The sequence below is a fragment of the Sesamum indicum genome, linkage group LG13, assembly GCF_000512975.1.
Source record: "Sesamum indicum cultivar Zhongzhi No. 13 linkage group LG13, S_indicum_v1.0, whole genome shotgun sequence".
NCBI lineage: Eukaryota > Viridiplantae > Streptophyta > Magnoliopsida > Lamiales > Pedaliaceae > Sesamum > Sesamum indicum.
The window spans coordinates 2,991,366-3,003,472 of record NC_026157.1 but is presented as its reverse complement, the minus strand read 5'-3'; the positions used below and the strand labels follow the sequence as shown (position 1 = coordinate 3,003,472).

At 33.7% G+C, this 12,107-nt stretch overlaps 2 protein-coding genes across 2 annotated transcripts; both read right to left on the bottom strand.

Annotated features, from left to right (window-relative positions):
• Window positions 1,903–2,376, bottom strand: LOC105176328 (ethylene-responsive transcription factor ERF008-like; the record flags this gene model as incomplete). The annotated part of the gene is given in 1 exon segment (XM_020698569.1): window positions 1,903–2,376. A coding segment is annotated over 1 exon segment (263 nt), but the record flags the coding sequence as incomplete, so codon positions are not given.
• Window positions 9,345–11,980, bottom strand: LOC105176217 (SUMO-conjugating enzyme SCE1). The gene is made up of 5 exons (XM_011098945.2): window positions 11,802–11,980; window positions 11,631–11,714; window positions 10,336–10,488; window positions 10,111–10,224; window positions 9,345–9,697 (listed from the first exon to the last, which is right to left on the bottom strand). Exons 1-5 carry the CDS (start codon window positions 11,868–11,870, stop codon window positions 9,635–9,637), a joined length of 483 nt encoding a protein of 160 aa, XP_011097247.1. The 5' UTR covers window positions 11,871–11,980; the 3' UTR covers window positions 9,345–9,634.

Below are 12,107 nucleotides of genomic sequence, written 5' to 3'. Positions count from 1 at the left end.
ATGAATAATTGTTATCTTTGCATCTATGATCAACCGTGGAATTAAGCGTGATCCTGTCTTTAACTGGAATACTTTTCTCTTATATTTATCTCTTCTAATTTTATTAGCTTTTTAGTTTTATTCTTCTTTACAATCAAAACTCCCCCTAATTATTTTAATTTTTGAAGGAATTAATTTAAAATCAATATCTGTGGATTCGACCCTACTCATACATCTAGAAAAGTGTTCGTAGGAATTGTTTTTGGTGGAATCGACATCCATCAATTCAGCAACTAGATCTTTGACAGCTAGTTGGTGGTCCCTCTTGTTCAAGCCACGAACATTCCATACAGCCGCATTCAGCATGGATCAACGCTTTTGGGGCTGCACGTTTTAGGACCCCTTGCTAGATTAATTGGCAAGTAAATTTCTTATATTAGATAATATAGATTAGCAACGAGCGTTTTACTTGCTAATTATCTCGACGCTAATTTTTTTCATTGTTATTGAACGATTTTCTTATAGTGAAATCAAAATTTATTCTTTCACGACTGAGCACGATAGCGTTCCATATCAATTTAATAATATTATTTGCATAAGTGAAAACAGTTGAACATAGACCAATAATTGAGATAGCTGTAACTATCTAATCTAGTTTTTTTATCCCTACAAATAAATCATATAAAGCACACAATTAATCTGCTTGCTACTCATAGGACTCATTCATAACAGTTACGGATCATTGAACTCATAGATAGCTTAAGAATAATTAATATCAAATCGAATTGTCAGATCTGTCAATAATAATCATTCCATAAGATGTAAATCAAGACAAGAAATACTCTATGAAATCAAATTAAACCAAGATCTCAAAACATAGCAATTGGGTTTAACGTTTCCCTTGAATCAAAAAAGAGAATTAGCTACATAACATGTGTAGAAATTCTTCCTAAAATCCTAGAGAAAACATAAACTAAAAAGAAAGGAAAAGAGAAGTAAAAAATCTTTCTGAATTGTCCATTTTTTTGTGCAAACAGACTCAAGCATTGAATAGGGCGTAATCACACCCTATCGGATGCTCAAGTTTGAATTCTTCTCATATTTCCTTGATCATTTTTTGCTTCATTTGGAACTTTTTTGGCTCTCTTTTCTTCAAATGGAATTAATTTCAATCATTCGCTTAAAAATATATAATTTAAATATTAATGCAATAAATTCATTCTAAAACACTTGAATTAAGCATATATTTGAATGATAAGCCACGTCCTATCAAAAAATACCCCTTATTAAAAATAGTAGAGCACCTAATCACTGATAATTAATCAAATAAATTCTTGAAAGTATAATGATTATGAGATTGTGGTGACGATGATAATAACAATAATAGAGAACTGATTTATTCAATGAATCCGATTTAAATAAAACAAATACCTATGATCAGTCAAAGTTCAAATTTATTTATAAATGTTGATGATTAAACAATTATAGCAATATCAATTATAAACTAAATAATTCGATCAATAAATTCAAATTAAGTAAAATAAATATTCATATATTAGTAAAATTCACATTTATGATTTTCAATTTATTTATAGAATGTTAATGAAATGAAATAAATACTCTTATATTTAATAAAATTGGAATCTATATACTCAAACTTATTTAGGAAAATGAGTCTTAAAGAATTGAGAAAATAAAATGTTATCACTTGTTGCAGAGGACACCAGCACGAAGCTGAAGCAATGGTAGGCCCCTTCATGTTTCCTCCCACCACTCACCACTCCCTCCTCTCTATAATTATCATCAACACCACGCCCACTTTATAACTATTTCCCTCATTTCTCATCAAAATCTATGCAAATAATATATTTCTAATATGTGTGTGTGTGTGTGTGAGTGAGAGAGAGAGAAAGAACAGTAAGATCATAAACTAAAAATATATTTACATTACTAACTGTTCTATTCAGAGAGAGAGAAAGAGAAGAGAGAGAGTATTACATAGGGAAAAAGATGAACGGAAAACCTAAGACTGCTGCGAACTACGAGGTGCATCATGTTACCATCTCACCTCTTACACTAAAAAAGATTTAGGGGGGAAAAAGAGTATTTATAGTTAAAGATTTTGATGTATTAATCACCAGTAGTCAACGCCGGCCGGGTCTTCGCCCTCCGGCTCCGGCTTCTTGTTCAGATCAATCTCGTCTTGATACCAAGATGGTTTCATCGACTCATGCTGACCGGCGTTGGTCTGAAGGGCGTCAACCCTGGCGCCCACCTCTGCCGCCTTCTTCCTTATGGACGCCGCCGACAGGTCCTTCAGTCCCCCGCCCCCCGATATTTCATCTGGGAAGTTGAGCTTCGCCGTCGGCCCTCGGAGGTAGTACACGGCTGTGTCGTGCCGTGGAGTAGGATCCCAGCCAGATTCTGGATCGCTTGTTGGGCTCCCTAATCTCCGCCACCCACTTCCCCCACTTGCGCATCCGTATGCCCTTGTACGGCTTCTCGCTCCTCCTCCGGCTCACAGCTCTGCCACCACCGCCACCTGCGGAGGCGCCGCCGCCGCCGCTCTCCATATCCCTCTCTCTCGATCCACTTAATAAAATATCTACTCCTCTACAGGGTATTATAAATAGGAGAGAGAAGGCATCAAGAAATCAGAGAGGGGCCTGTTCTTGATCGTGGCGTCGATTTGGCTGAGGATTAAGGTTCTTGTCACCTGGGCAAGCCGCCACGTTAGTTTTTTTTCCTTAAAAGCAAGTTTTATGGGCAAAAAACTAACTTACAAAATCCACCGACACACCACAATCCCCCCTCTCCCTCTCCCTCTCCCTCCCCCTCTCTCTCTTCCTAGCTAAGACCACTTGTTTCTCTCTCTACAATACTTATATATAGAGTTGGTGGTGGAGCTATGTAGTACAGAGGCGTGTTATGTATGTATCTATTTGCAACGTCAGCCCTGTTTTCTTTTTTCGTTTGTTTTTTAGTGGGAAAATATGAAAAAAATAATGGGCGTTACCTCACAAGAAAGATAGAGTGGTCGGCCGCCGTGTCCATATATATCATAGCTGATAGCTTGCACCCGCATATGCCTTTCTCCACTCCAACCATCTTTTTCTCCAATTAATTTATTTTAGAATTAATTACATTTATATCCTCTTTCAAAATGTTTTGAAATTATATACACATCACCTCCAAAAATTTTGTATCTGCACATAACCCCTTCTATTACTGTTTGAAATACTTACATTTACAAATATATAAATATAAAAATAAATATATATATATATATGGAGTGAGATTAATCCACAACGATATTTTGTATATTAAATTTGCTATTAGAGAAATAGCGATAGCCTAAAGCGAATATTTTATGAGGATCACTGACTTCTGTAATCATTTATGATCATTGGAATTAGCCATAGTAATCCAAAAAATATAAAAATGCCTTAAAATTTTGAGAAATTTCTAAACAGAATAAAGATTCAAGCAATTTTATACGGTTTAGTTCAGTCCACTTCGACTTAATTTGATCACCCAAAATACTATCCATAGATTAAGAGATCCTAAATTGTACATGCAGATATGTATATATACAACTACGTACGTAAATTTGTACGGTGTATATGACCTTTTATAAATAGTACATGTCTTTCATTCATTTGAGGCATGTATTTATTACTATAAGGTTTATTTGTTCGACCCCATATACTATTTATAATTTGAACGTAAATAGCATAAGACCGTTTTAGTTAAAGTATACTCCAGTAAATTTAAGACAACTTTGTCCTCGAATTCCATTTGTCTTCCAATTTGAGGTATATACAACATCCACACACTTGTAATAAAATATGCTGTAAGAAAATTCGATCAAGAACGATTTCGACCCAAATCAATATCTATAATATGAATCGTAAAAAAACATGTACGATCAAGAACGATTTCGACCCAAATCAATATCTATAATATGAATCGTAAAAAAACATGTACACACCGACTTTTCTCTCTCCCCATCCCAAATTGCAAGATCCTAATTATGTGTTTTTTTCCTAGTGGTAAACATTTGCTTGGTCCCGAAAAAGAAAATTGAAATTGAAGGGGACATAAATATAGAAAAAAACGAAAGATATTTAAGGAAGGCTGCTCGAATTTATTGAATTGGGAATTGAATATTGGGGTGGGGAGGTAGTTGTCACAAGGAGAGAGAAAGGGATGGTATGTATGTATGTATGATGAATGGTGATGAAGATGGTCGTATGGGGAAAGTGATTTTTGCTATGATTAAATTAATTATTATTATTTTTAATAATTTTGATTTTTCTGCTTTAGAAAATACAGTTAGAATTTTGGGAGGGGTTGGTCGGCGGTCGGTGGATGGATAGATAGATAGATAGATACCGTTGTATGACTTGATTTTCTGACCCTTCTCGCTCCCCCACCACAACAAATAACGATTTTATTGAATTGATTGTCTTGGCCTTTCCGGGGTGGGGGTGGGGTGAATTCGTGGTGCTTTCATATTAAGTCATTACAGAGTCTTTCAAATTTATATAATTATATATAAATTCTTTATAATTTAAAAATTATACTCAATATCAATAATATTTATTTTGTTCAATAAATAAGTTCATCTATTAGTTAAAATTCACTCCATTTGCTAATATTAGCATAAAAGTTGCATGAAACTTCATATTTATCCCAAATTAACTTATTACTGATTATTGCAAGTCTAACAAATATTTTATAATCGAACTACGTACTCTTATACATCTTCACACGCTAATGTATATGAGGAGGTGTATTTTTACTCTTATAATGATAGTTTAGTTAAAAAATATTTTTTCGACTTGCAATAAGTCAATCGATGGTAAATATGAATTTTCATTCTAGTTTATTTATTAATATAAGCAAAATTTTTGAATTTTAACTAATTATCGAATCTATTTGTTGGACAGAAACAAAAACATCAGGGATACTACATATAATTTACGTGTAATCACCTTCTAAAGATAATTAAATAGATCTTACACAAGGTTTGATCTAATTACAAGTAGATACTGTAAATTACACATGAACATTTCTCGATGCTTCTTGATGTGTTCTGTATGAACTCGGTAGTTGTTATACTATTATTATTATTATTTCATGAGAATGAAGTTCTGAATTTATAAAAATACCTCATAAAATTTGCTCACATTAACTCATATTTCTTAAAAACTTATTTGATTCATGATAACTCTACTATGTCTTTTTTTCCGAGGTTCAATAACACTATCCAATATCCAAAAATCTCTGAATATTATAAGATTATTGAAAAATTAATTTACAAAATAAGTTGGTAGAATAATGAGTGTGAGTGTGTGTGTTGAAAGTGAGTGGAAGCTGGCATTGAAAGGTCAAAAGGTGAGCTTCAAACTAAATTTATGTTTCTTAACATATCTCCTGTTAACGTATTTTTGATTTGACATGTCATTCGAGGTGTAAAATGTTATTGACGTATGAGCTGAGCTGGTTGGACCACTAGCATTAGGTTTCCGCTGGGATGAAGGTGCCTCTAAGCTTGTTTGACCCTCGGGTGAGGGGCACGAACGAGTAACTACCTGCTTTTAGCGCTTTAATAGTTAGCGGTTGTCTTTTGGGTAGACTCTTATTAACTTTAAACAAATGAATACCGTAGATATCACTATGAATTTAGATAATTTTTTACTATTATATCTTACGGGGTGTACTTAATATATATATATGCATTATAAATTAATTGTTATTAGTTTTTCAAATAATTAATATGTTAACCCTCTTATATATCTATATTATTCCTCGAAGTTTCCTATAATCTTATATTCTATGTTTAAAACTAAATAAACCTAACATTACTATTTCACTAACATACGAACAATTAAATATTTATGGCAGAAACCCACTTTCAAAAGTTGGTTCGAATTTTTAATGTTAAGGGGAAACATGAGATCCTTGTGACTAAAACGGACAGCCGACACCCCCACTATTATTACATATCAGTGTTATGGACTTAAGTTTGAATTTTGGACATTTCATTTTGTTTATGGCTTAAAAATAAAAAGTATCTTTAAATATTTAGAATAGGGTAAATATCACTTTTGATCCCTTAATTATACCATTTATCTAAATTTGATTTCTCATATTTTCTCGTCATCAGACTTAATTCCTGAAATTTATAGATTTCATTATTTTTGGTTCTCTATCCGTTATAATTAACGGATTCTTTTTTTTTTTTTTAGGGGGGGTTGAGTGGCATGATCCAAACCTATTTTTCAGAAAATTAGTTGAAAACTCAGACATGAATTCCCACTCACTGGGCATCCATAAATCCTATACCGTACCATTTTATCAAGAGTTCATATATCATGGGATTGATACTGTCGGAGGAATTGCATCATTGAAATACTAAAATGAAATTGACAAATTCCACTTTCACCACCCGCATATCCCGGACTCGCAAATTCTCTCTGTTTCCTTTCAGATTCATTCTCTCTCCCTCTCTCTCTCTCTCTCTTAAGAAAATTTAAGAGAGAGAGAGAGATTGATGGGATAGGATGGATAGGGTGATTTGAATAGTGAAAAAACATGGAACATGGACAGCTGCATAGTCTTTGATTTCATTTTTAGTTCATGTTTGAGATTGGTCAAAACATGATAAATATTTGCCTTGATTTATTTTGGAAGTTTTTGTGGTGTTTTTAGATTTTTGAACAGTGCCTCATTTTTTCTTTAATCAAAATAAGTCTACACTAATTATAAACCCTACAATTAAAAGAATTATATACATACTCATACATATATAAATATATATAAAAGAGACATAATTTGACAACGAACAGTAGTTTTTATCTCTCACTAAACAACATTAAACATACCATATTTATTTTATATTATCTTCAAAAATAAATCCAAAAATACACATTATCTATAACACATACTTATTTATGTTTGTTTTTCTCTCTCTATTTCCACATAACACACCAAAATAAGCTAAAACAAAATCAAACATAGTTCTCTCTTCTTGTTGGCATTTTATTTTCCTCTTAAATGTTCGTATTTTTATTTCTTAGCAAAAAAGAGATTGTATTTTGATGGGTACTTTGCAATATTGGTACCATATTTTTTAAAATAGCTTAAAATGAAGAAAAAGCTCCAGTTTAATATTTATATTTCCTTCAATTTTATTTTACTTGTTTAAGTATAATAAAATAACTATAATTATAAATTTTACAAAATATAAAAATAAATTATGTCATGTATCAATTTCTGATGGGTAGCATGGAACGACCCGTTACATAGTTAATACATAGGTTGACAAAATCTCAACCAAATCTTCCCCTCAATTATTTCTCTCACATCCTATGTTTTCCCACCCCCACCCACAAAACTACTTATCCCCTTTTACTTTATTTTCAGTTCTTTTTTTTTTTTTTTACTTTTTAAAACATTAATTCCACGTCTTTTTAAGTGTTTTCAAAGGTTAAATTTTACTTTAACCTTTAAATGTAAAATTATAATAAAAATAAAAATAATAAATAATTTTTTTTTGTTGGTTAAAGTGTTTCTAAACACCCCACCAACTTGTGAATGTTTAAAGATATGCGGGAATTACAGTATAAAAAAATATATATATGTATATATTTTGATAATTTGTATCATACCCACATATCAAATCATTATATATCATATCAAATATAACATAAATATTGTTTTCGACGCATCAAATGACATATCCCCAATTAAACAAATTCAGACACAATGTATATCGTATCTCACAAACTAACACGTATTGGAGAATTTTGGCGGCATGTCATATAGCATATGGTATTTCCATAAGTCTATTGCTAGCTAAATGTATATATATATATATATATATATATGTGTGTCCAGACACGTTGATAATTGCATCGAAATTGTCGAATCTTAATTTTTTAAAATAAAAAATATCATACGCTATATCTATATCTTGCCATGAGAATCAACTGAGGAGGTTGATGATATCGCAGGCAGATACTGCGTACAAGACAAGAAAAAGTCAAAAAGTTGGTGAAGGAAACAACGACACAGAGACACACCCCATTTTCTCATCCTACATTTGACAAAATCGATACATCTTAATTAGGCGCATATAGTAATTAAAGAAATTCCAGACATTGGGTGACAGGTGGATTAATTACTGAATTAGTTGCATGCATGTTCTTATATCCCGAGATGGGTGGCCAAGAATTGAATGATGCAATCAAAGTCTAAGGGGTTTAGATTAGAGATTGATTGCGATTTTACTCCAAGAAATGACCCCACTTGGAATCAATTTTTAGTCGCTAAAGACAAATTGCATTTCAAGAACTTGAGTTCAAGGAGAATCATTAACTGGGCGTTTTTATAAACAAAAAATTCTATAACATTAAGAGATTTTGGAGTTGGTTTGGGATGATTTGAAAAATAAAATTGAATTTTACTAAGATTTTGGTAACTCTAGAAAGTGTCTCATATGATCTATGTGGGATTGGCAGCGGGACGTGTTGGGTAGACCCGAGGCCCACCCGTTACAACATCGACGGATTTGATCCAATCTTCAAAGGTTTTTATTTTATTTTCTTTATAGATAAAGAACGGCGAGGCGAGCGGTGAGAGGAGCGAACTAGGGCGCGGTAGTAGCAGCAGAGAAAACACTAGGAAAATTTCAAAAAATTAGATACATATATGCATTAAATATTTTACCTGCGTGCGTTCTTATGGATCTGAGACCCATCCGGCTCAGGAAGGATCGCAAGTTTTATGACCCACCATCAGCCCCAATCCTATTTTCTGGACCTGAATCGACCCCATTCTGATCTGGTCAGGTCCAAGTTCAATTTCCATTGCCACCCTATTGAGAAGTGTCAAAAATGAATAGTTATTATTATCTTTGGAGAAGATAAAATTACTGTCGATGTCGAATCGTAATTTGGCATTAGTTGAAATGTGTTGAAACTTAAATCCTGATAATATCAATGTCAATTCATATCATCAATTATTCCTCATTGAGGTGTTGATTCAATTCAATGAGTTATGTGATATTTGGGATTCATTCCCGCATACAAGATCCAATCAATAAAATGGAAAATGAGTATCAGAATAATAATTATAATAGATACAATATATTACATCACTCGAATAATCAACTCAAATCTGAATAACAATCTATTGTATTCAGGTTGATTTTTCTATCATGCATAGATTGCAGTCGATGTTTCATCAAGTGCAAAAGGTCGAAACCTTGAATTCCTGGAAGGTCCCAAGATTTGGGGACAGGAGGATCACCAATTATTCATATACACAGATGCAAATAAGTGAAAAATGGCCAGAGATTTGAGGGTAGAAGCAACCTTAACATTAACAATCTATACACCACCTCCATAGTTGGTACAATATAATTACAGAATTTCGAGCAACTGTGACTGTGAGCCACTTAACCAGATTAGGGGTCTCAATGCACAAAGTTATGACCAGACCAAAACATTCACATGAACAGATACTAATAACCAACACAGTGCTGTCAATTCACTGTGGTAAGCAATAGTCTTCAGTTCCAAAACAAAACTTCCCAGAACAACTTTGCAGGCTGCACAATGATCATGAAATCTTACAAAGTAAGTATTCAGACAAGAGGAGGATACTGCTTGGCTTGCTGTCGAACCCTCTTCCCATATTCAACCTCGTCCTGCAAGCGTGTTGGAATGGTTCAGCATATGAATGAAGCTACCAGTTATGAATTGCTAGCTAACTGAGGAGAGCTCTTTTACTCCCAGTTCTCTATGATTAACCAAAATCACTTCAATTCATCAATTTCTTCTTATTCTTTATTTGGGATTTCTCCATGCCCACGAGGATGGGGAAGTCATAATAAAGATAATAAAGATGAAACATAACAACATATTTTCATCTATAATATATCGAGAATGTGTGTTCCGGAACAGACGCTTGAAAAACCATCTAGTCATGCACATTAAGACCAAGAAGGGACAAAATATGTAGTATGACTTATATGACGAAAAGAAAGCAGCTGATATAATGCTGTCTAATTATTTAGAAATATAGACTAATAGATTCCACATTCAGCAAATGTTCTTTTACCTGTATGAACATATGGTATCCCTCAGTTTGGGCTGGATCAGCAGGGTTAGGCTGACCTAACAAATCTTGGATGCCAACCAAGATTTGCTTCACTGTAATGGCTGGCCGCCACCCCTGGCAATTTTAATAATAAAAACAAAAATCACAGTTCATATCATGAAAATAATAAGAGCAGTAGGCCAATGATTTTTGTTCAGCACGCATGAGCAACAGGAATGTACTTACACTATCTTCATTGAGGATTGAGAGGCAAACAGTTCCAGATGGGTACACATTAGGATGGAAAAAGCCTTGGGGGAATTTACACTTTGGTGGCTTGCTTGGATAATCTTCACTAAAGTGCATTGTGAGGGGGTAAAAACCACCCTCCCAATCGGTCTGCATCACAATTGATGATTAAATATATATGCTGACCACAGTACAATACAATAACAATGATGAGCAACTCATTTGCATATAGGACTAGTAAATCACTGAACACAATCACTAAAACCATTGAAACACGTTGATAAAAACTGAATTAAGTTCTTTTAGATCTATTTGGGTTTGTTGTTATCAGAAAAAGCAAATCTTTTATGCTCCTCTAGTATGTATATCTCGTTGAAAATATTGAGATCTTTTGTTAAGCCATAGTCAAAGTGTTGAAGGCTAGAATAAATTTATTGGTAACATAAAAAACCAAATCTAGTCAATACTGTAACAACATTATCCTAATAAAAAGCAAGCATATTAGAAATTCCCAGAAAATATCAAGATATGCAAGTATTGGAAGCAATTCTCTTAAAAGATTTCCCTTTTGCTTCTGAACTAGAGAAACAAATAAGGAATTGATGGGCTGTAATTCCTTCCACCCACCTTGACCTCTCTATCACTAGACATCATAGCAAGTGATATCTCTCACTTAGGATCATCCTTGTCACTCAAATAGGCACTATTGCCAGATTGGGAGAAGAAGTGAAACCCCATAAGGTTAAATCAATAACTTTAGAAGGCAATGTCTTCACAACATGATTGTAAATGGATCGTCTCATAAAAAGAAAACCATGACAAACGACCCAAGTTTTCTAAAGGTAATAATCCTAGTTTAGTTGTTACAAAAATCCCACTCTTGAGATAGAAAATTACAAGTTACCTCGTTGTGAATTAGCAGCCAAAAGTATCCAAACACAACCAAGCAAATATAGAAACAAAGGATTGCATGAATAACAATCCATCCTCTATTTGAAACTTCAAACATTACCGAAACATTCAAGTTACAAATGAAAACACTCTGAATCACTTCAAGTAAACCATTAAGCTAATAAGGCCAGAGCAATCGCATGTGTAATTACTCGAACCATTAAGCTAATCCAGGTGTAAACACAAAAAATTAAGCTAATCATAAATTTATAATTTACGACCTAAAATTCTAGGAAGCCTCATCTCTGTTCAACGTTAACGCATAAACACAGAATGCTGCATACAACTAAAAACATCATTCAGGTGATCGAGAAAACATAGAACAATAGTAAAATACTTACCCCGGCCTTACCAGGGATCGTGCACTGCCACACCATTAAATTGACTGTACCATCAGGAAGGTACTCTGGTTTGGCCACAAAACCCTAAATAACAAAAGGTAACACCATGAAATGAACAGACAAGTAGGATCGAAACAAAACACAAGAAATTCCAAACAAACGTGATCGAACATGGGGATGGTTTTTCCGCCAGGCTTTGCGTTCTTCCGCCAGCCGTCCTCGAGCAATTCCTCCAGACATTCTTCTCCAAAACTTCTCTCTCTAGCCCACAATTTCTCTTTCTGAGGAGAAAAAGATACAACGAAATAGAGCAGTCCCGTCTATGGAGGAGTTCGAACACTCCGCTTGGCTTTAACCCGGGGGGGGGGGTATGTACGAATCCTCCGGAAAATCAACGATCGAGATTAGATCTTGAAGGATGGTGGGCTGAAATGGGAATCTAAAAAAAATAAAATAGATGGTGAAATTGAAATAGTT